The following is a 25,902-nucleotide window of genomic DNA, read 5'->3' on the forward strand; positions in this document are numbered from 1 at the left end:
CTCAAACATCACAATGTGACCTTCTTAATAGATACTGTAATCATTATAAGCTTTCTTATGCACACCAGTACATTAATACATTCATGTTTCATTTCAACATTTCACTTTAGGGTATTACCACCACCATACACCGTGCATGATCATAATCAGACGAATGATTGTGTGAAGTTTGCAGTTTCAGCATATTGCAGTAAAGATGAACTAACAGATTCAACTTGAAAGATTATGTTTAAATATTAAAGGCATTAGCCAACTTATTTTATGTGGTGAGATTCATACCGAAAGCATCTTGTGTGGATTTTTACCTGGCAATTTTTGTGAATGCACAGTAAGCTACGCTAGTGTTGCATTCGACATTCTTGGAAAAAAATGGCTGCATCGCTCCCTTGTGGAGACCTTGGTGAAATAAAATAGCTTGTGGTGGTATGTGAATATGTCATTGAATATTGGGCTCTAACAAAGCATGTCCCATGTCATAGCCTAATACATGGTTTAATTGGTTTGTGAGATTTCGGATTAACTCTAATTTATTGATAAATTAAATCTGTTAATACCTTGTGACATTACAATGACATCAAAAGAACAGAAGGCAGGATTCCCAGCTCCATCAAAGAATGTGTAGACTACTTGTGTTGTTCCCACAGTAAAGGTAGTTCCTGGTCTGTTGGTGACTGATGGTGGATCTACACCTGAAGGATCTGTGGCAGTGGGTGGTGTCCAGCTCACAACTACACCATTGGTACCTGGTGCAGCTGTCCTGGTGATGTCACTTGGGCAACCACTAATCACTGGTGGAACGTTATCTTCACCTGGATTATGAGAAAACAGTCACATTGTTAACAAGCAAATCCTTTATGGAGATAATTTTATTTCTAAGAAATCTAGAGTCCACTACCCAACAATCTTGTCTGATTACTGACCTGGTAACACATTAACAACAAATGAACAGAAGGCAGGATTCCCAGCTCCATCAAAGAATGTGTAGACTACTTGTGTTGTTCCCACAGTAAAGGTAGTCCCTGGTCTGTTGGTGACTGATGGTGGATCTACACCTGAAGGATCAGTGGCAGTGGGTGGTGTCCAGCTCACAACTATACCATTGGCACCTGGTGCTGCTGTCCTGGTGATGTCACTAGGGCAACCACTAATCACTGGTGGAATGTTATCTTCACCTGGATAATAAGAAAACATGCCAATTGATAAGATGAGAGTTATATATCAGAATGCTTCATTAGTGTGAGTCAAAAGCATCCCATACCCAACAAATGTTTATGGCTACTGACCTGTTAACACATTAACAACAAATGAACAGAAGGCAGGATTCCCAGCTCCATCAATGAATGTGTAGACTACTTGTGTTGTTCCCACAGCAAAGGTAGTCCCTGGTCTGTTATTGACTAATGGTGGATCTACCCCTGAAGGATCTGTGGCAGTGGGTGGTGTCCAGCTCACAACTATACCATTGGCACCTGGTGCTGCTGTCCTGGTGATATCACTAGGGCAACCACTAATCACTGGTGGAATGTTATCTTCACCTGGATTATGAGAAAACAGTCACATTGTGAAATCATTTATGGAGAGAATTTTATTTCTAAGAAATCTAGAGTCCACTACCCAACAATCTTGTCTGGTTACTGACCTGGTAACACATTAACAACAAATGAACAGAAGGCAGGATTCCCAGCTCCATCAAAGAATGTGTAGACTACTTGTGTTGTTCCCACAGTAAAGGTAGTCCCTGGTCTGTTGGTGACTGATGGTGGATCTACACCTGAAGGATCAGTGGCAGTGGGTGGTGTCCAGCTCACAACTATACCATTGGCACCTGGTGCTGCTGTCCTGGTGATGTCACTTGGGCAACCACTAATCACCGGTGGCATGTTATCTTCACCTGGATGATAAGAAAACACACCAATTGATAAGATGAGAGTTATTTATCAGAATGCTTCATTAGTGTGAGTCAAAAGCATCCCATACCCAACAATTTTTTATGGCTACTGACCTGTTAACACATCAACAACAAATGAACAGAAGGCAGAATTCCCAGCTCCATCAATGAATGTGTAGACTACTTGTGTTGTTCCCACAGCAAAGGTAGTCCCTGGTCTGTTGGTGACTGACGGTGGATCTACCCCTGAAGGATCTGTGGCAGTGGGTGGTGTCCAGCTCACAACTATACCATTGGTACCTGGTGCAGCTGTCCTGGTGATGTCATTAGGGCAACCACTAATCACTGGTGGAATGTTGTCTTCACCTGGATTTGAAAATAAAGAAGCAAGAAGGCACCAGGTTGGTTATCAATATTATAATAAAGCAAAACTGTGTGATTTGCACCTGGTTTTTGTTTGTGACCATTGCAAAAAGGTTTACGTCGTTCAACTGTTTGGTTTTGGGGTCTATGATGTGCTGTTGACATGAGAATGATAATGTTACCATGCTATCAGGTCTGGCTAGACATTCTGCTTAGGCTTAGGGGATTTGTCATTATGATCCATATAGTTTGAGTTGTCAATTACTCAAAAATGTTTTTCTATACCCGGTGGCTGCATGTAAACAATATGTGGTACTATCAAAGGCACGGACGCCTCAGGTTTTGATCGGAGCCTCTTTGCATGAGGGACGTAAGTGCACTAACATACATAAGGCTATCCTACCATGCATATATAAATATGTGAGTTCCTTTGATGTTCAGATTCTGGAGATATAGCATCTTTTAGATTTTTGCTGACCCCAAATGACCTTTCACCTCCACTAAAAAAAACCTGGATTCTTGTCCTCATTACAGGGATGAAACATGCCAAACGTGAGACCTGCAGATAATATTTATTTTCTCGTGTTTACAAGCTAGGGCACCACACACACACCTACACACGTCAACTTGACTGCATAGGTTACTTGCCTGCCTACGGCAAAGAAACCAAAAGTGTATTGTAAGTAATGGTGAGTAATGTGCCGTCATACTTACTGACTGTGACTGAGATAATAAATGCACACGTTGCAACATTTCCAGCGTTATCTGTAAATGTATAAATGACTTCTGTTTCTCCAGTTCCAAAGAACCCGCTTGGTGCTGGTGGCCCGGAACGATCCGGTACTAAACCAGAGTCATCAACAGCAGTAGGATGCCGGCTCCAGTCCACAAATGCAAACATTCCCTGGCCTAGTCTTTCAACAATATCTTCAGGGCATCCAGATATCACAGGTGGGGTAGTGTCCAGCGTGTCTGTCGAATCAAAGTGAAAGTTTGTCCAAACACTCTTTGTGCCATAACTTTAATAGTTGTGATAGTGGAAACCCGATGTTATTTTCGTTTGAAAAGTCATTTCATTGAGTTCAACAGCGAGCAATTCTAGTCAGGATTACCAGCACGACAAGGTTGTTTACATATTAACTACAAGTACATCAATGATATGTGATGCAAAAAAATAAATATATAAATAGAAATAAAAATGATATTGGTAAGCTACATATCAATCATCATCCAACAACTCAAACATCACAATGTGACATTCTTAATAGATACTGTAATCATTATAAGCTTTCTTATGCACACCAGTACATTAATACATTCATGTTTCATTGCAAAATTTCACTTTAGGGTATTACCACCACCATACACCGAGCATGATCATAATCAGACGAATGATTGTGTGAAGTTTGCAGTAAAATGGCTGGTGGTGGTATGTGAATATGTCAAGTCACAGCTGACAGACACAATTAGAGATGTATTTGATGATTATTTGCAGTCACTTGTAGGATTTGAAATGGCCCTGATATTTTTTTGTAATTTAAAAACCAAAAATCTTTTCAAAGCTTGTTTCGTGAAAATGTGGCAGATGCTAGCGGCATAAAGTATTTCATTACCTAGCTAAACTTGTTCGTCCTTGATGCAGCTAGGATCTTGCTTGAATAGAAGAGATAAATTAATTTAAAGATTCCATTGTAAACTTTTTAATATCACTGCTGTGAACTGTTATACATATAGAGGGCTTCCACATGTAAAGCATGTCCCACCTTACCATACACAACCTGCAGTTTGAAAAGAGGGCTCGCACATACCATGTCCCAGCTTAACAAACACAAACTGCAGTTTGAATAGAGGCCTGGCACATAGTATGTCCCACCTTAACAGACATAACCTGCAGTTTGAATAGAGGCCTGGCACATAGTATGTCCCACCTTAACAGACATAACCTGCAGTTTGAATAGAGGCCTGGCACATAGCATGTCCCAGCTTAACAAACACAACCTTCAGTTTGAATAGAGGGCTCGCACATACCATGTCCCAGCTTAACAAACACAAACTGCAGTTTGAATAGAGGCCTGGCACATAGTATGTCCCACCTTAACAGACATAACCTGCAGTTTGAATAGAGGCCTGGCACATAGCATGTTCCACCTTAACAAACAAAACCTTCAGTTTGAATAGAGGGCTCCCACATAGCATGTCCCACCTTAACAGACATAACCTGCAGTTTGAATAGAGAGCTCGCACATAGCATGTCCCACCTTAACAGACAGAACCGGCAGTTTGAATAGAGAGCTCGCACATACCATGTCCCACCTTAACAGACAACCTGCAGTTTGAATAGAGGCCTGGCACATAGCATGTTCCACCTTAACAAACACAACCTGCAGTTGGAATAGAGGGCTCCCACATAGCATGTCCCACCTTAACAGACATAACCTGCAGTTTGAATAGAGAGCTCGCACATAGCATGTCCCACCTTAACAGACAACCTGCAGTTTGAATAGAGGCCTGGCACATAGCATGTCCCACCTTAACAAAGACAACCTGCAGTTTGAATAGAGAGCTCGCACATAGCATGTCCCACCTTAACAGACATAACCTGCAGTTGGAATAGAGGGCTCCCACATAGCATGTCCCAGCTTAACAAACACAACCTGCAGTTTGAATAGAGGCCTGGCACATAGTATGTCCCACCTTAACAGACATAACCTGCAGTTTGAATAGAGAGCTCACACATAGCATGTCCCACCTTAACAGACAGAACCTGCAGTTTGAAAAGAGGGCTCGCACATACCATGTCCCACCTTAACAGACAACCTGCAATTTGAACAGAGGGCTCCCACATAGCATGTCCCACCTTAACAGACATAACCTGCAGTTTGAATAGAGAGCTCGCACATAGCATGTCCCACCTTAACAGACAACCTGCAGTTTGAATAGAGGGCTCCCACATAGCATGTTCCACCTTAACAAACACAACCTGCAGTTGGAATAGAGGGCTCCCACATAGCATGTCCCACCTTAACAGACAACCTGCAGTTTGAAAAGAGGGCTCGCACATAGCATGTCCCACCTTAACAGACAACCTGCAGTTTGAATAGAGGCCTGGCACATAGCATGTCCCACCTTAACAAACACAACCTGCAGTTGGAATAGAGGGCTCCCACATAGCATGTCCCACCTTAACAGACAACCTGCAGTTTGAAAAGAGGGCTCCCACATAGCATGTCCCACCTTAACAGACATAACCTGCAGTTTGAATAGAGAGCTCGCACATAGCATGTCCCACCTTAACAGACATAACCTGCAGTTTGAATAGAGGGCTCCCACATAGCATGTCCCATGTCGTAAAAAAATACATGGTTAAATTGGTTTGTGAGATTTCACATTAAAATGATTTGGCTGTTGTCAAAGGATCTACCTACCCACCTATCTACCAGTTACATATTACATTACTGCAAGCTCTCTTTGTTTGGAGAAGAGTTCTTCACAAAGACTTTCCTCATCATTTTCTTTCAAAAGAACTACTGTGACCGTAGCGTGGGTCATTTATGTTGTGACTAGCAATTGGTATTTCACATCAAAAGGACAACCTTGGTTGATCCCACTAAGGGAAGGAGGTACACAATGTACAGATTTTCGGATTAACTCTACTTTATTGATAAATTAAATCTGTTATACCTTGTGACATCACAATGACATCAAAAGAACAGAAGGCAGGATTCCCAGCTCCATCAAAGAATGTGTAGACTACTTGTGTTGTTCCCACAGTAAAGGTAGTTCCTGGTCTGTTGGTGACTGATGGTGGATCTACACCTGAAGGATCTGTGGCAGTGGGTGGTGTCCAGCTCACAACTACACCATTGGCACCTGGTGCAGCTGTCCTGGTGATGTCACTAGGGCAACCACTAATCACTGGTGGAAAGTTATCTTCACCTGGATTATGAGAAAACAGTCAGATTGTGAAATCATTTATAGAGATGATTTTATTTCTAAAAAATCTAGAACCCATTACCCAACAATTTTGTCTGGTTACTGACCTGGTAACACATTAACAACAAATGAACAGAAGGCAGGATTCCCAGCTCCATCAAAGAATGTGTAGACTACTTGTGTTGTTCCCACAGTAAAGGAAGTCCCTGGTCTGTTGGTGACTGATGGTGGATCTACACCTGAAGGATCTGTGGCAGTGGGTGGTGTCCAGCTCACAACTACACCATTGGTACCTGGTGCTGCTGTCCTGGTGATGTCACTAGGGCAACCACTAATCACTGGTGGAATGTTATCTTCACCTGGATTATGAAAAAACAGTCAGATTGTGATATCATTTATGGAGATGATTTTATTCTAAGAAATCTAGAAGCCATTACCCAACAATCTTGTCTGGTTACTGACCTGGTAACACATTAACAACAAATGAACAGAAGGCAGGATTCCCAGCTCCATCAAAGAATGTGTAGACTACTTGTGTTGTTCCCACAGCAAAGGTAGTCCCTGGTCTATTGGTGACTGATGGTGGATCTACACCTGAAGGATCTGTGGCAGTGGGTGGTGTCCAGCTCACAACTATACCATTGGTACCTGGTGCAGCGGTCCTGGTGATGTCACTAGGGCAACCACTAATCACTGGTGGAAGGTTATCTTCACCTGAATGATGAGAAAACAGCCAGATTGACAAGATGAGAGTATATATCAAATTGTATTCATTAGTAAGATATCAAAAGCATTCCATTTCCAACAAACTTGTGTGTGTTACTGACCTGGTGATATTATAACAACAAATGAACAGAAGGCAGAATTCCCAGCTCCATCAATGAATGTGTAGACTACTTGTGTTGTTCCCACAGCAAAGGTAGTCCCTGGTCTGTTGGTGACTGATGGTGGATCTACCCCTGAAGGATCTGTGGCAGTGGGTGGTGTCCAGCTCACAACTATACCATTGGCACCTGGTGCAGCTGTCCTGGTGATGTCATTAGGACATCCACTAATCACTGGTGGAATGTTGTCTTCACCTGGAATTGAAAATGAAGAAGCAAGAAAGCACCAGGTTGGTTATCAATATCATAATAAAGCAAGACTGTGTGATTTGCATCTGGTTTTTGTTTTGTGACCATTGCAACAAGGTTTACGTTGTTGTCCCCTGGTTTTAGCCAAAAACAGGTGAGATTGAACATCTACCTATTGCTAGCCAAACTGACTCTCCCCTGCACAAATTCATGTTTAAACACACAGAGCACAATTTCAGTGGTCGAGCCAAATTTGTCTTCACACATGAAAGTAGTGTTGGCCATTAAAGTGTTTACAATCATACTGGTGACTGGTCAATTAATGAGGTTCGCTCAAGGATGCATCCAAATGGCAGTACTTGGGGGTAGTTTATGCTATCAAGTAAATAATTAATCATGCTTGAGTGAATTTGAGGAGAACTATATTTCTGTAAGCAGGCTAGACTGTCACTGTTGCTAGGTGATGCATGGGTCCTTGTTGAACTCACTGTGTTATTAAAGTGCCCATGGAAAAGAAAGGTTAAGACTCCTTCAGTACTCTCCATCTACTGACCTTTTCAATCTATGCACACATCTCGTTGAAATAAAGGATATGAAACAGTAACTTCTAAAAGTAAGAGGTAGACAACCACTACTCATTGCTAATGAAAGAAGAAGTAAAAAGCCTAGTATTCGAGTGACTCACTTATCTGAGCTGCTTTCATATCCATAGATCAGACAGAACTTGTTCAACATTGGAACAAATGACCAATCCTTGTTATTTTGCATATCAAAACTCCTTCATGAATAATTGATACATAGAGTCATCCTGTGAAACACTTGATAGGGCAATCAATCACCGACTACCATTCCAGAATTGATGAGACGCAGGAAATACCTTCGTGTCAAGTTATATAGCCTCAAAATTGACCAGAACCTTTTTTTTATTCATGGATTTACTCACATGATCAGAGGATCTTTGGGTGGGGGGGGGAAGGGTGGGAGGGGAAAGTAAATAAGTTAAAGCTAAATATTGATATTAGGCTCAATACTAATAGAGCTCATGGCTGTTCAAATAGATGATCTGATTATGTCTAGACCTTGTGAGATGATGATGTTGAATTCGCAGACTGCTTGATTGCCAGCACTATCTGTGAATGCGTAGGAGATGCTGCTTGTCCCAACTGTAAGAAACTGCATGGGAAACGGAGGACCATCGACTGTCACAAGTCCAGATTCATCAGTAGCAGTTGGTTCATTCCATTCCACTAAAACAAAAGTGGCTGACATGGCAGCATTCACTCTAATGGTCTCTGGACAGCCAGAAATAGTAGGTGGCCTTGTGTCGGTACTGGTTGCTGTAAGGTTAAAACAAAACAACACTCATCATCTATAAACAGGACAAACCCACAAATACATTGCTTGTGAGTTTCATCATTTATAAAGTCAATTTAAAACCCTTGAAAAGTTAACAGTAGAGATAAGGGTTTGAATTCCTACATTTGATTGCCACAACAACTTTCTGCATTTAGTCAAAGATGTTTAGTACCAGCTATCCATGTCAGCAATGTGTGGCCAATGTTTTTACATTAATAGGAATTGACCATGATAACTTCAAACATGGATCACTGTAGCTCTAGCCAATAGCTATAGATTGCTATAAACTATCCAATATAGCTATAGATTGCTATGAACTGGCCAATATAGCTATAGATTGCTATAAACTGGCCAATATAGCTACATTATAGATTGCTATAAACTGGCCAATATAGCTATAGATTGCTAAAAACTGGCCAATATAGCTACAGTATAGATTGCTATGAACTGGCCAATATAGCTATATATTGCTAAAAACTGGCCAATATAGCTACAGTATAGATTGCTATGAACTGGCCAATATAGCTATATATTGCTATAAACTGGCCAATATAGCTACAGTATAGATTGCTATGAACTGGCCAATATAGCTATATATTGATATAAACTGGCCAATATAGCTATAGTATAGATTGCTATGAACTGGCCAATATAGCTATAGATTGCTATAAACTGGCCAATATAGCTACAGTATAGATTGCTATAAACTGGCCAATATAGCTATAGATTGCTAAAAACTGGCCAATATAGCTACAGTATAGATTGCTATGAACTGGCCAATATAGCTATATATTGATATAAACTGGCCAATATAGCTATAGTGTAGATTGCTATGAACTGGCCAATATAGCTATAGATTGCTATAAACTGGCCAATATAGCTACAGTATAGATTGCTATGAACTGGCCAATATAGCTATAAATTGCTATAAACTAGCTAATATAGCAACAGATTGCTATAAACTGGCCAATGCAGCTTCATGTAATGTTATAAACTGGCTAATGCAACTGTACTGCTATAAACTGGCCAATGCTGCTTCACTGCTATAAACTGGCCAATGCTGATTCACTGCTATAAACTGGCCAATGCTCCTTAGCTAGGATCAGAAATTAACAAAATGAAATGTAAAACAGATTTCAGCTGCTTCTTAGCCACCAAACTTCTTCTAGGGGAATAAAAGACAATTACCAGATACAATCACATCAAACACACATACAGCAGTGTTTCCAAATCCATCTGTGAATGTGTATCTAATGGTTGTAGTTCCTATTGTGAATAAAGATCCAGACTGGAAGTTGACATCTGTATTGATGATTCCTGAAGCATCTGTTGCTGTGGGTGTTACCCAGGTGACTACAACACGACTAGTACCGGAGGGAGCTGTCTGTCTGATGGGCTGATTGGGACAGTTGCTCACAGTTGGTGGAGTGTTGTCTAATACACATTGAGGAAAATTTGAATATTTCAATTTAGTGAAAGGGATGCAATCATTAAATAGAGTGGTTGGTCACCTCTAACTTCTACAGCAAAATATTTTTTGGCATCAGATAAAATGATGGAACAAACATTAAAGCCTATGACAGAAAGGAATGAAATTTTTTTCCACTTTAAGAATTGGGATACAGAACCAACTAAGCGTGATGAATAAGGATGATTTACATTGTAGATACTAGTAAAAGATCTATCAAACAAAAAATCACAAGCAAAACAATTCACATTCAAAATTGCAGCATGCTATAAGTACCAGTTACACACACATATACACATCAAATTTGGCATCACCCAGTACCCTAAGACTGCTCAACTTAACAATTGAAAATGATGTGTCCATCAAAAGAAATATGAATGATACACAGGCCTATTAAACTGAAACAAGGTTTCTTCTCAAGGTTTCTAGCTACGGATATATCCATCAGGTAATTGAGTTTTATAGTCTTGTAAATTTCATAATTTTTTTCAAATTAAAAATGTTCTGCTTTTTAATTGACACGTCCTTCTGCAATTTAACTGTAATCATTAAAAAATCCACTACACTTTTAAATGAAATTATGAGTAAACAAGCTGCACTGCTATAAACTGGCCAATGCAGTTTCACTGCTATAAACTGGCCAATGCAGTTTCACTGCTATAAACTGGCCAATGCAACTGCACTGCTTTAATCTGTCTAATGCTGCTCCACTGCTATAAACTGGTCAATACAGCTTTCACTGCTGTACAATGTCTAATGCAACTGCACTGCTTTAATCTGTCTAATGCTGCTTCACTGCTATAAACTGGCTAATGCAACTGCACTGCTTTAAACTGGCCAATGCAGCTTCACTTCTATAAACTGGCTAATGTTGATTCACTGTTATAAACTGGCTAATGCAACTGCACTGCTTTAATCTGTCTAATGCTGCTTCACTGCTATAAACTGGCCAATGCAGCTTCACTGCTATAAACTGGCTAATGCAACTGCACTGCTTTAATCTGTCTAATGCTGCTTCACTGCTATAAACTGGCCAATGCAGTTTCACTGCTACACACTGGCTAATGCAACTGCACTGCTTAATCTGTCTAATGCTGCTTCACTGCTATAAACTGGCCAATGCAGCTTCACTGCTATAAACTGGCCAATGCTCCTTCACTAGGATCAGAAATTAACAAAATGAATCAAGCTAAATTGAAATGTAAATTACAACATATTTCAGCTGCTTCTGAGAGACCAAACTTCTTCTAGGGGAAAAGAGACAATTACCAGATGTCGTTACAATCACATCAAACACACAAACAGCAGTGTTTCCAAATCCATCTGTGAATGTGTATCTAATGGCTGTAGTTCCTGTAGTGAATACAGATCCAGACTGGAAGTTGACATCTGTATTGATGATTCCTGAGGCATCTGTTGCTGTGGGTGTAACCCAGGTGACTACAACACGACTAGTACCGGAGGGAGCTGTCTGTCTGATGGGCTGATTGGGACAGTTGCTCACAGTTGGTGGAGTGTTGTCTAATACACATTGAGGAAAATTTGAACATTTCAATTTAGTGAAAAGGATGCAATATAAACTGGTGAATGCAGTTTCACTGCTATACAATGTCTAATGCAACTGCACTGCTTTAATCTTTCTAATGCTGCTTCACAGCTATAAACTGGCTGTTGCAACTGCACTTTTATAAACTGGCCAATGCAGCTTCACTGCTATAAACTGGCCTAGCAGCTTAACCGCTATAAACTGGCTAATGCAACTGCACTGATTTAATCTGTCTAATGCTGCTTCACTGCTATAAACTGGCCAATGCAGCTTCACTGCTATAAACTGGCCTAGCAGCTTAACCGCTATAAACTGTCTAATGCAACTGCACTGCTTTAATCTGTCTAATGCTGCTTCACAGCTATAAACTGCAGGGTTCGTACACTTTTTTCACAACAAAATTCAAGCACTTTTCAAGCACCAAATTTATGTTTTCAAGCACATGCTTATCATTAACAATAGACATTCTGTGAGACAGAGGCATAAAACATATCTCATGCAATGTGTACGCTGGGTATATAAAGACATGATCAGTGTTGGATTTTCAGGTATTTGAGAAGGTTGTCCGTGGGACTACCAGTTTCAAAGATTTTCAAAGATTTTGGTAGTCCTGCAAAAAACTTGGTAGTCCTTCCAAATTTTCCACCAAAATTGTTCACAGCATGCATGTGTTTACGTGATATATCCGAATTGTAACGACGCTACATGTGCGCCGCATTCAAACAGTATTGTTTATGATATACAATATAAATCCTACCAACTAGAATGATAAATAATTTATCGTTCAGGTAGGTAGGATTTAGATTTTTTACTACTGTACAGCTCACATGCGTACGTCCAGCAATGCATTTTCACTCGGCCTATAGACTGTCCGTGTCTGATCGACTGTTGTTACAACCAGGGTAGAAATTAAGATTTGGCTTTGGGGGCAATTTTGGAAAATGAAAAGTTAAAAACGACCCTCTTAATGAATTTACGAGGGGTTTTTTTTGTTAAGGTTTAGGGGTGCTCTTTTCTAAAATTCAATATGCTGTTTAAGGAAATGGTTGTAAGTATTTAATAGGATAAAGTAAGCACAATTACCCTCTTCCTAGTGCTGCGACCTTAAAGCAAATTCATTAAAATTTTAATCGCAAAAATTTGCGATCGTTTAGCAAATAACGTCAAGACACTAAATATATAACGAAAAACCAACAACCCATCAACTGAAATAGAAAACATGTAGAAACAGAAAACAACGTATGTGGATGAAATCACCACCAAATACGAAACCATTACTGCTGAAAAGTAATCGAAGTTAAAACATTCAATCTATCGCCACAGCAACGGTGTACGTAAAATACAACATTCCCTCTTTAAGACATAGCACATACCATCCAAACAACTGCCGATTGTCAGTAAATTGAAATTGTAAACAAAGCTGCGCATTTTTTTTTTTGCAAACCGATAGTTGTCTACATTGACTTAGTGTGGCTGTTAGGCTAACATGTGGTCGAAGGTTGCAGTATTTCACGGATACTTTAGTTCTAGCTAACTGCGTCACAATTTCAGCAAATAAAGAGATGCTTAGGCTAGATTTTCCCGTTGACTATGTGTGGTGTTCGGCTACCATGCGCGCGACGATAGCAGCAAGGAAAGTGTGTAAACAAAGCTACGCAAAGTTTATTTGGGGGGCAAACCAAACCGATGGTTAGGCTACATTTCCCATTGACTTAGTGTGATTGTTAGGCTAAAATGTGGTCGAAGATTGAAGTTTTTCATGGATATTTTTATTCTTTATTTGCGACACAACTGAGCGAATAAACAGATGGCTAGGTTAGATTTCCATGTTGACTCAGTGTGAAGTTAGGCTACCATGTGGTCGAAGATTTGTGGGGATTTTTGGTTATTGTTGCTGGTACTGAAATTGCTTAGTGGAGGCCGTTATTTGCCAGTGACTGTGCGAGAAGTTTGCGGTGATTGTGCGCGACCCTCCCTCGTAATTTTTTTGACAACTAAGACATTCTTTTAAGTTTTTTGTTTGTCACAATTTGACTATTCCACGGTAATTATTGTGTAACAATTACATACAAAATATGTTTTGCATTAAGCATGTTAAATTTCAAGCACTTTTCAATGACATTTTCCAAAAATATAAGAAATCAAGTACTTTCAAGGCCTTGAAAACTGACCAATCAAATTCAAGCATTTTCAAGGTTTTCAAGCACCCGTACGAACCCTGAAACTGGCTGTTGCAACTGCACTTTTATAAACTGGCCAATGCAGCTTCACTGCTATAAACTGGCCTAGCAGCTTAACCGCTATAAACTGGCTAATGCAACTGCACTGCTTTAATCTGTCTAATGCTGCTCCACTGCTATAAACTGGCCAATGCAGCTTCACTGCTATAAACTGGCCAATGCTCCTTCACTAGGATCAGAAATTAACAAAATGAATCAAGCTAAATTGAAATGTAAATTACAACAGATTTCAGCTGCTTCTGAGAGACCAAACTTCTTCTAGGGGAAAAGAGACAATTACCAGATGTTGTTACAATCACATCAAACACACAAACAGCAGTGTTTCCAAATCCATCTGTGAATGTGTATCTGATGGTTGTAGTTCCTATTGTGAATAAAGATCCAGACTGGAAGTTGACATCTGTATTGATGATTCCTGAAGCATCTGTTGCTGTGGGTGTAACCCAGGTGACTACAACACGACTAGTACCGGAGGGTGCTGTCTGTCTGATGGGCTGATTGGGACAGTTGCTCACAGTTGGTGGAGTGTTGTCTAATACACATTGAGGAAAATTTGAATATTTCAATTTAGTGAAAGGGATGCAATCATTAATTAGAGTGGTTGGTCACCTCTAACTTCTACAGCAAAATATTTTTTGGCATCAGATAAAATGATGGAACAACATTAAAGCCTATGACAGGAATGAAATTTTTTTCCACTTTAAGAATTGGGAAACAGAACCAACTAAGCGTGATAAGGATGATTTACATTGTAGATACTAGTAAAAGATCGATCAACCAAAAAATCACAAGCAAAACAATTCACATTCAAAATTGCAGCATGCTTTATGTACCAGTTACACACACATATACACATCAAATTTGGCATCACCCAGTACCCTAAGACTGCTCAAACCTGGAACAATTGAAAATGATGTGTCCATCAAAAGAAATATGAATGATACACAGGCCTATTAAACTGAAACAAGGTTTCTTCTGAAGGTTTCTAGCTACCGATATATCCATCAGCCAATTGAGTTTTATAGTCTTGTAAATTTCATAATTTTTTTCAAATTAAAAATGTTCTGCTTTTTAATTGACATGTCCATCTGCAATTTAACTGTAATCATTCAAGAATCCACTACACTTTTAAATGAAAATATGAGTAAACAAGCTGTACGGCTATAAACTGGCCAATGCAGTTTCACTGCTATAAACTGGCCAATGCAACTGCACTGCTTTAATCTGTCTTATGCTGCTTCACTGCTATAAACTGGTCAATACAGCTTTCACTGCTATACAATGTCTAATGCAACTGCACTGCTTTAATCTGTCTAATGCTGCTTCACTGCTATAAACTGGCTATTGCAACTGCACTGCTATAAACTGGCCAATGCAGCTTCACTTCTATAAACTGGCTAATTGCTGATTCACTGCTATAAACTGGCTAATGCAACTGCACTGCTTTAATCTGTCTAATGCTGCTTCGCTGCTATAAACTGGCTGTTGCAACTGCACTGCTATAAACTGGCCAATGCTGATTCACTGCTACACACTGGCAATGCAACTGCACTGCTTTAATCTGTCTTACGCTGATTCACTGCTATAAACTGGCTAATTGCTGATTCACTGCTATAAACTGGCTAATGCAACTTCACTGCTTTAATCTGTCTAATGCTGCTTCACTGCTATAAAATGGCCAATGTAGCTTCACTGCTATAAACTGTCTAATGCTGCTTCACTGCTATAAAATGGCCAATGTAGCTTCACTGCTATAAACTGGCCAATGCTCCTTCATAGGATCAGAAATAAACAAAATAAATCAAGCTAAATTGAAATGTAAATTACAACAGATTTCAGCTGCTTCTAAGAGACCAAACTTCTGCTAGGAGACAATTACCAGATGTTGCTACAATCACATCAAACACACATACAGCAGTGTTTCCAAATCCATCTGTGAATGTGTATCTAATGGTTGTAGTTCCTATTGTGAAGAAAGATCCAGACTGGAAGTTGACATCTGTATTGATGATTCCTGAAGCATCTGTTGCTGTGGGTGTAACCCAGGTGACTACAACACGACTAGTACCGGAGGGTGCTGTCTGTCTGATGGGCTGATTGGGACAGTTGCTCACAGTTGGTGGAGTGTTGTCTAATACACATTGAGGAAAATTTGAATATTTCAATTTAGTGAAAGGGATACAATCATTAATTATAGTGGTTGGTCACCTCTAACTTCTACAGCAAAATATTTTTTGGCATCAGATAAAATGATGGAACAACATTAAAGCCTATGACAGGAATGAAATTTTTTTCCACTTTAAGAATTGGGATACAGAACCAACTAAGCGTGATGAATAAGGATGATTTACATTGTAGATACTAGTAAAAGATCTATCAAAAAATCACAAGCAAAACAATTCACATTCAAAATTGCAGCATGCTATAAGTACCAGTTACACACACATATACACATCAAATTTGGCATCACCCAGTACCCTAAGACTGCTCAAACTTGGAACAATTGAAAGTGATGTGTCCATCAAAAGAAATATGAATGATACACAGGCCTATTAAACTGAAACAAGGTTTCTTCCGAAGTTTCTAGCTACGGATATATCCATCAGCCAAATGAGTTTTATAGTCTTGTAAATTTCATATAACTTTATAAATTAAAAATGTTCTGCTTTATAATTGACATGTCCATCTGCAATTTAACTATAATCATTAAAGAATCCACTACAATTTTAAATGAAAATATGAGTAAACAAGCTGCACTGCTATAAACTAGCTAATGCTGCTTCACTGCTATAAACTGGCCAATGCAGCTTCACTGCTATTAACTGGCCAATGCAGTTTCACTGCTACACACTGGCTAATGCAACTGCACTGCTATAAACTGGCTAATGCTGCTTCACTGCTATAAACTGGCCAATGCAGCTTCACTGCTATAAACTGGCTGTTGCAGCTTCACTGCTATACACTGGCTAATGCAACTGCACTGCTTTAATCTGTCTAATGCTGCTTCACTGCTATACACTGGCCAATGCAGCTTCACTGCTATAATCTGTCTAATGCTGCTTCACTGCTATAAACTGGCTGTTGCAACTGCACTGCTATAAACTGGCCAATGCAGCTTCACTGCTATAAACTGGCTAATGCTGCTTCACTGCTATAAACTGGCCAAGCAGCTTCACTGCTATAAACTGGCTAATGCAACTGCACTGCTTTAATCTGTCTGATGCTGCTGCACTGCTATAAACTGGCCAATGCTGCTTCACTGCTATAAACTGGCCAATGCAGCTTCACTGCTACACACTGGCTAATGCAACTGCACTGCTTTAATCTGTCTAATGCTGCTTCACTGCTATAAACTGGCCAATGCTGCTTCACTGCTATAAACTGGCCAATGCAGCTTCACTGCTATAAACTGGCTAATGCAACTGCACTGATTTAATCTGTCTAATGCTGCTCCAGTGCTATAAACTGGCCAATGCAGCTTCACTGCTATAAACTGGCTAATGCAACTGCACTGCTTTAATCTGTCTATTGCTGCTTCACTGCTATAAACTGGCCAATGCTGCTTCACTGCAATAAACTGGCTAATGCAGCTTCACTGCTATAAACTGGCCAATGCTCCTTCACTAGGATCAGAAATTAGCAAAATAAATCAAGCTAAATTGAAATGTAAATTACAACAGAATTCAGCTGCTTCTGAGAGACCAAACTTCTGCTAGGGGAAAAGAGATAATTACCAGATGTTGCTACAATCACATCAAACACACATACAGCAGTGTTTCCAAATCCATCTGTGAATGTGTATCTAATGGTTGTAGTTCCTGTAGTGAATAAAGATCCAGACTGGAAGTTGACATCTGTATTGATGATTCCTGAAGCATCTGTTGCTGTGGGTGTTACCCAGGTGACTACAACACGACTAGTACCGGAGGGAGCTGTCTGTCTGATGGGCTGATTGGGACAGTTGCTCACAGTTGGTGGAGTGTTGTCTAATACACATTGAGGAAAATTTGAAAATTTCAATTTAGTGAAAGGGATGCAATCATTAATTAGAATGGTTGGTCACCTCTAACTTCTACAGCACACTATTTTTTGGCATCAGATAAAATGATGGAACAACATTAAAGCCTATGACAGGAATGAAATTTTTTTCCACTTTAAGAATTGGGATACAGAACCAACTAAGCGTGATGAATAAGGATGATTTACATTGTAGATACTAGTAAAAGATCTATCAAAAAATCACAAGCAAAACAATTCACATTCAAAATTGCAGCATGCTATAAGTACCAGTTACACACACATATACACATCAAATATGGCATCACCCAGTACCCTAAGACTGCTCAAACTTGGAACAATTGAAAGTGATGTGTCCATCAAAAGAAATATGAATGATACACAGGCCTATTAAACTGAAACAAGGTTTCTTCTCGAAGTTTCTAGCTACGGATATATCCATCAGCCAATTGAGTTTTATAGTCTTGTAAATTTCATATAACTTTATAAATTAAAAATGTTCTGCTTTATAATTGACATGTCCATCTGCAATTTAACTATAATCATTAAAGAATCCACTACACTTTTAAATGAAAATATGAGTAAACAAGCTGCACTGCTATAAACTGGCTAATGCTGCTTCACTGCTATAAACTGGCCAATGCAGCTTCACTGCTACACACTGGCCAATGCAGTTTCACTGCTACACACTGGCTAATGCAACTGCACTGCTATAAACTGGCTAATGCTGCTTCACTGCTATAAACTGGCCAATGCAGCTTCACTGCTATACACTGGCTAATGCAACTGCACTGCTTTAATCTGTCTAATGCTGCTTCACTGCTATACACTGGCCAATGCAGCTTCACTGCTATAATCTGTCTAATGCTGCTTCACTGCTATAAACTGGTGGTTGCAACTGCACTGCTATAAACTGGCCAATGCAGCTTCACTGCTATAAACTGGCTAATGCTGCTTCACTGCTATAAACTGGCCAAGCAGCTTCACTGCTATAAACTGGCTAATGCAACTGCACTGCTTAAATCTGTCTAATGCTGCTTCGCTGCTATAAACTGGCTGTTGCAACTGCACTGCTATAAACTGGCCAATGCAACTGCACTGCTTTAATCTGTCTAATGCTGCTTCACTGCTATAAACTGGCCAATGCTGCTTCACTGCTATAAACTGACCAATGATGATTCACTGCTATAAACTGGCCAATGCTCCTTCATAGGATCAGAAATAAACAAAATAAATCAAGCTAAATTGAAATGTAAATTACAATAAATTTCAGCTGCTTATGAGAGACCAAACTTCTTCTAGGGGAAAAGAGACAATTACCAGATGTTGCTACAATCACATCAAACACACATACAGCAGTGTTTCCAAATCCATCTGTGAATGTGTATCTAATGGTTGTAGTTCCTGTAGTGAATACAGATCCAGACTGGAAGTTGACATCTGTATTGATGATTCCTGAAGCATCTGTTGCTGTGGGTGTTACCCAGGTGACTACAACACGACTAGTACCGGAGGGAGCTGTCTGTCTGATGGGCTGATTGGGACAGTTGCTCACAGTTGGTGGAGTGTTGTCTAATACACATTGAGGAAAATTTGAATATTTCAATTTAGTGAAAGGGATGCAATATAAACTGGTCAATGCAGCTTCACTGCTATACAATGTCTAATGCAACTGCACTGCTTTAATCTGTCTGATGCTGCTTCACTGCTATAAAGTGGCTGTTGCAACTGCACTGCTATAAACTGGCAATTGCAGTTTCACTGCTATAGACTGGCTAATGCTGCTTTACTGCTATAAACTGGCCTAGCAGCTTCACTGCTATAAACTGGTTAATGCAACTGCACTGATTTAATCTGTCTAATGCTGCTCCACTGCTATAAACTGGCCAATGTAGCTTCACTGCTACACACTGGCTAATGCAACTGCACTGCTTTAATCTGTCTAACGCTGCTTCACTGCTATAAACTGGCCAATGCAGCTTCACTGCTATAAACTGGCTGTTGCAGCTTCACTGCTATAAACTGGCGAATGCTGCTTCACTGCTATAAACTGGCCAATGCAGCTTCACTGCTATAAACTGGCTAATGCAACTGCACTGCTTTAATCTGTCTAATGCTGCTCCAGTGCTATAAACTGGCCAATGCAGCTTCACTGCTATAAACTGGCTAATGCAACTGCACTGCTTTAATCTGTCTATTGCTGCTTTACTGCTATAAACTGGCCAATGCTGCTTCACTGCTATAAACTGACCAATGATGATTCACTGCTATAAACTGGCCAATGCTCCTTCATAGGATCAGAAATAAACAAAATAAATCAAGCTAAATTGAAATGTAAATTACAATAAATTTCAGCTGCTTCTGAGAGACCAAACTTCTGCTAGGGGAAAAGAGACAATTACCAGATGTTGTTACAATCACATCAAACACACATACAGCAGTGTTTCCAAATCCATCTGTGAATGTGTATCTAATGGTTGTAGTTCCTGTAGTGAATACAGATCCAGACTGGAAGTTGACATCTGTATTGATGATTCCTGAAGCATCTGTTGCTGTGGGTGTTACCCAGGTGACTACAACACGACTAGTACCGGTGGGAGCTGTCTGTCTGATGGGCTGATTGGGACAGTTGCTCACAGTTGGTGGAGTGTTGTCTAATACATATTGAGGAAAATTTGAATATTTCAATTTAGTGAAAGGGATGCAATAATTAATTAGAGTGGTTGGTCACCTCTAACTTCTACAGCAAACTATTTTTTGGCATCAGATAAAATGATGGAACAAACATTAAAGCCTATGACAGGAATGAAATTTTTTTCCACTTTAAGAATTGGGATACAGAACCAACTAAGCGTGATGAATAAGGGTGATTTACATTGTAGATACTAGTAAAAGATATATCAACCAAAAAATCACAAGCAAAACAATTCACATTCAAAATTGCAGCATGCTATATGTACCAGTTACAGACACATATACACATCAAATTTGGCATAACCCTGTACCCTAAGACTGCTCAACCTGAAACAATTGAAAATGATGTGTCCATCAAAAGAAATATGAATGATACACAGGCCTATTAAACTGAAACGAGGTTTCTTCTCCAGGTGACTAGCTACGGATATATCCATCAGGTAATTGAGTTTTATAGACTTGTAAATTTCATATTTTTTTTCAAATTAAAAATGTTCTGCTTTATAATTGACATGTCCAACTGCAATTTAACTGTAATCATTCAAGAATCCACTACACTTTTAAATGAAAATATGAGTAAACAAGCTGTACTGCTATAAACTGGCCAATGCAGTTTCACTGCTATAAACTGGCCAATGCAACTGCACTGCTTTAATCTGTCTGATGCTGCTCCACTGCTATAAACTGGCTAATGTAGCTTCACTGCTACACACTGGCTAATGCAACTGCACTGCTATAAACTGGTCAATGCTGCTTCACTGCTATAAACTGGCTATTGCAACTGCACTGCTATAAACTGGCCAATGCAGCTTCACTGCTATAAACTGGCCAATGCAGCTTCACTGCTATAAACTGGCTAATGCAACTGCATTGCTTTAATCTGTCTAATGCTGCTTCACTGCTATAAACTGGCCAATGCAGCTTCACCGCTATAAACTGGCCAATGCAGCATCGCTGCTATAAACTGGCCAATGCAGCTTCACTGCTATAAACTGGCTATTGCAACTGCATTGCTTTAATCTGTCTAATGCTGCTTCACTGCTATAAACTGGCCAATGCAGCTTCACTGCTATAAACTGGCCAATGCAGCTTCGCTGCTATAAACTGGCTAATGCAACTGCACTGATTTAATCTTTCTAATGCTGCTTCACTGCTATAAACTGGCTATTGCAACTGCACTGCTATAAACTGGCCAATGCAGCTTCACTGCTATAAACTGGCCAATGCAGCTTCACTGCTATAAACTGGCTAATGCAACTGCATTGCTTTAATCCGTCTAATGCTGCTTCACTGCTATAAACTGGCCAATGCAGCTTCACTGCTATAAACTGGCCAATGCAGCTTCGCTGCTATAAACTGGCTAATGCAACTGCACTGATTTAATCTGTCTAATGCTGCTCCACTGCTATAAACTGGCCAATGTAGCTTCACTGCTACACACTGGCTAATGCAACTGCACTGCTATAAACTGGTCAATGCAGCTTTCACTGCTATACAATGTCTAATGCAACTGTACTCCTTTAATCTGTCTCATGCTGCTTCACTGCTATAAACTGGCTATTGCAACTGCAATGCTATAAACTGGCCAATTCAGCTTCACTCCTATAAACTGGCTATTGCAACTGCACTGCTATAAACTGGCCAATGCAGCTTCCCTGCTATAAACTGACTAAAGCTGCTATAAACTGGCTAATGCAACTGTACTGCTATTAACTGGCTCATGCACCTGCACTTCTCCTTATCTGTCTAATGCTGCTTCACTGCTATAAACTGGCCAATGCAACTGCACTGCTTTAATCTGTCTAATGCTGCTTCACTTTTATAAACTGGCTAATGTAGCTTCACTGCTACACACTGGCTAATGCAACTGCACTGCTATAAACTGGTCAATGCAGCTTTCACTGCTATACAATGTCTAATGCAACTGCACTGCTTAATCTTTCTAATGCTGCTTCACTGCTATAAACTGGCTATTGCAACTGCACTGCTATAAACTGGTCAATGAAGCTTCACTGCTATAAACTGGCCAATGCAGCTTCACTGCTATAAACTGGCTAATGCAACTGCACTGCTTTAATCTGTCTATTGCTGCTTTACTGCTATAAACTGGCCAATGCTGCTTCACTGCTATAAACTGACCAATGATGATTCACTGCTATAAACTGGCCAATGCTCCTTCATAGGATCAGAAATAAACAAAATAAATCAAGCTAAATTGAAATGTAAATTACAATAAATTTCAGCTGCTTCTGAGAGACCAAACTTCTGCTAGGGGAAAAGAGACAATTACCAGATGTTGTTACAATCACATCAAACACACATACAGCAGTGTTTCCAAATCCATCTGTGAATGTGTATCTAATGGTTGTAGTTCCTGTAGTGAATACAGATCCAGACTGGAAGTTGACATCTGTATTGATGATTCCTGAAGCATCTGTTGCTGTGGGTGTTACCCAGGTGACTACAACACGACTAGTACCGGTGGGAGCTGTCTGTCTGATGGGCTGATTGGGACAGTTGCTCACAGTTGGTGGAGTGTTGTCTAATACATATTGAGGAAAATTTGAATATTTCAATTTAGTGAAAGGGATGCAATAATTAATTAGAGTGGTTGGTCACCTCTAACTTCTACAGCAAACTATTTTTTGGCATCAGATAAAATGATGGAACAAACATTAAAGCCTATGACAGGAATGAAATTTTTTTCCACTTTAAGAATTGGGATACAGAACCAACTAAGCGTGATGAATAAGGGTGATTTACATTGTAGATACTAGTAAAAGATATATCAACCAAAAAATCACAAGCAAAACAATTCACATTCAAAATTGCAGCATGCTATATGTACCAGTTACAGACACATATACACATCAAATTTGGCATAACCCTGTACCCTAAGACTGCTCAACCTGAAACAATTGAAAATGATGTGTCCATCAAAAGAAATATGAATGATACACAGGCCTATTAAACTGAAACGAGGTTTCTTCTCCAGGTGACTAGCTACGGATATATCCATCAGGTAATTGAGTTTTATAGACTTGTAAATTTCATATTTTTTTTCAAATTAAAAATGTTCTGCTTTATAATTGACATGTCCAACTGCAATTTAACTGTAATCATTCAAGAATCCACTACACTTTTAAATGAAAATATGAGTAAACAAGCTGTACTGCTATAAACTGGCCAATGCAGTTTCACTGCTATAAACTGGCCAATGCAACTGCACTGCTTTAATCTGTCTGATGCTGCTCCACTGCTATAAACTGGCTAATGTAGCTTCACTGCTACACACTGGCTAATGCAACTGCACTGCTATAAACTGGTCAATGCTGCTTCACTGCTATAAACTGGCTATTGCAACTGCACTGCTATAAACTGGCCAATGCAGCTTCACTGCTATAAACTGGCCAATGCAGCTTCACTGCTATAAACTGGCTAATGCAACTGCATTGCTTTAATCTGTCTAATGCTGCTTCACTGCTATAAACTGGCCAATGCAGCTTCACCGCTATAAACTGGCCAATGCAGCATCGCTGCTATAAACTGGCCAATGCAGCTTCACTGCTATAAACTGGCTATTGCGACTGCATTGCTTTAATCTGTCTAATGCTGCTTCACTGCTATAAACTGGCCAATGCAGCTTCACTGCTATAAACTGGCCAATGCAGCTTCGCTGCTATAAACTGGCTAATGCAACTGCACTGATTTAATCTTTCTAATGCTGCTTCACTGCTATAAACTGGCTATTGCAACTGCACTGCTATAAACTGGCCAATGCAGCTTCACTGCTATAAACTGGCCAATGCAGCTTCACTGCTATAAACTGGCTAATGCAACTGCATTGCTTTAATCCGTCTAATGCTGCTTCACTGCTATAAACTGGCCAATGCAGCTTCACTGCTATAAACTGGCCAATGCAGCTTCGCTGCTATAAACTGGCTAATGCAACTGCACTGATTTAATCTGTCTAATGCTGCTCCACTGCTATAAACTGGCCAATGTAGCTTCACTGCTACACACTGGCTAATGCAACTGCACTGCTATAAACTGGTCAATGCAGCTTTCACTGCTATACAATGTCTAATGCAACTGTACTCCTTTAATCTGTCTCATGCTGCTTCACTGCTATAAACTGGCTATTGCAACTGCAATGCTATAAACTGGCCAATTCAGCTTCACTCCTATAAACTGGCTATTGCAACTGCACTGCTATAAACTGGCCAATGCAGCTTCCCTGCTATAAACTGACTAAAGCTGCTATAAACTGGCTAATGCAACTGTACTGCTATTAACTGGCTCATGCACCTGCACTTCTCCTTATCTGTCTAATGCTGCTTCACTGCTATAAACTGGCCAATGCAACTGCACTGCTTTAATCTGTCTAATGCTGCTTCACTTTTATAAACTGGCTAATGTAGCTTCACTGCTACACACTGGCTAATGCAACTGCACTGCTATAAACTGGTCAATGCAGCTTTCACTGCTATACAATGTCTAATGCAACTGCACTGCTTAATCTTTCTAATGCTGCTTCACTGCTATAAACTGGCTATTGCAACTGCACTGCTATAAACTGGTCAATGAAGCTTCACTGCTATAAACTGGCCAATGCAGCTTCCCTGCTATAAACTGGCTAATGCAACTGCATTGCTTTAATCTGTCTAATGCTGCTTCACTGCTATAAACTGGCCAATGCAGCTTCACTGCTACACACTGGCTAATGCAACTGCACTGCTTAAATCTGTCTAATGCTGCTTCGCTGCTATAAACTGGCTGTTGCAACTGCACTGCTATAAACTGGCCAATGCAGTTTCACTGCTACACACTGGCTAATGCAACTGCACTGCTTTAATCTGTCTAATGCAGCTTCACTGCTAAAACTGGCCAATGCAGCTTCACTGCTATAAACTGGCCAATGCTCCTTCACTAGGATCAGAAATTAACAAAATGAATCAAGCTAAATTGAAATGTAAATTACAACAGATTTCAGCTGCTTCTGAGAGACCAAACTTCTGCTAGGGGGAAAGAGACAATTACCAGATGTTGCTACAATCACATCAAACACACATACAGCAGTGTTTCCAAATCCATCTGTGAATGTGTATCTAATGGTTGTAGTTCCTGTAGTGAATACAGATCCAGACTGGAAGTTGACATCTGTATTGATGATTCCTGAAGCATCTGTTGCTGTGGGTGTTACCCAGGTGACTACAACACGACTAGTACCGGTGGGAGCTGTCTGTCTGATGGGCTGAATGGGACAGTTGCTCACAGTTGGTGGAGTGTTGTCTAATACATATTGAGGAAAATTTGAATATTTC

At 39.9% G+C, this 25,902-nt stretch overlaps 1 protein-coding gene across 8 annotated transcripts in view; it reads right to left on the bottom strand.

Annotated features, from left to right (window-relative positions):
• LOC139978962 (uncharacterized) overlaps nucleotides 1-25,902 on the bottom strand; it is an 89,943-nt gene that overhangs the window by 18,771 nt on the left and 45,270 nt on the right. For all 8 annotated transcript variants that reach the window (XM_071989560.1, XM_071989564.1, XM_071989563.1 and 5 more), the window contains 20 exons: nucleotides 25,619-25,870; nucleotides 22,869-23,120; nucleotides 20,287-20,538; nucleotides 19,205-19,456; nucleotides 17,602-17,853; nucleotides 15,747-15,998; nucleotides 14,148-14,399; nucleotides 11,351-11,602; nucleotides 9,802-10,047; nucleotides 8,337-8,594; nucleotides 7,012-7,263; nucleotides 6,647-6,898; nucleotides 6,292-6,543; nucleotides 5,933-6,187; nucleotides 2,966-3,223; nucleotides 2,003-2,254; nucleotides 1,640-1,891; nucleotides 1,284-1,535; nucleotides 921-1,172; nucleotides 555-809 (listed from right to left, as the gene is read on the bottom strand). In XM_071989560.1, coding sequence (XP_071845661.1) covers nucleotides 555-809; nucleotides 921-1,172; nucleotides 1,284-1,535; nucleotides 1,640-1,891; nucleotides 2,003-2,254; nucleotides 2,966-3,223; nucleotides 5,933-6,187; nucleotides 6,292-6,543; nucleotides 6,647-6,898; nucleotides 7,012-7,263; nucleotides 8,337-8,594; nucleotides 9,802-10,047; nucleotides 11,351-11,602; nucleotides 14,148-14,399; nucleotides 15,747-15,998; nucleotides 17,602-17,853; nucleotides 19,205-19,456; nucleotides 20,287-20,538; nucleotides 22,869-23,120; nucleotides 25,619-25,870 — 5,052 coding nt within the window. The remainder of the gene's footprint in view (nucleotides 1-554; nucleotides 810-920; nucleotides 1,173-1,283; nucleotides 1,536-1,639; nucleotides 1,892-2,002; nucleotides 2,255-2,965; nucleotides 3,224-5,932; nucleotides 6,188-6,291; nucleotides 6,544-6,646; nucleotides 6,899-7,011; nucleotides 7,264-8,336; nucleotides 8,595-9,801; nucleotides 10,048-11,350; nucleotides 11,603-14,147; nucleotides 14,400-15,746; nucleotides 15,999-17,601; nucleotides 17,854-19,204; nucleotides 19,457-20,286; nucleotides 20,539-22,868; nucleotides 23,121-25,618; nucleotides 25,871-25,902) is intronic.

The sequence above is a fragment of the Apostichopus japonicus genome, chromosome 13 (assembly GCF_037975245.1).
Source record: "Apostichopus japonicus isolate 1M-3 chromosome 13, ASM3797524v1, whole genome shotgun sequence".
Classification (NCBI taxonomy): domain Eukaryota; kingdom Metazoa; phylum Echinodermata; class Holothuroidea; order Aspidochirotida; family Stichopodidae; genus Apostichopus; species Apostichopus japonicus.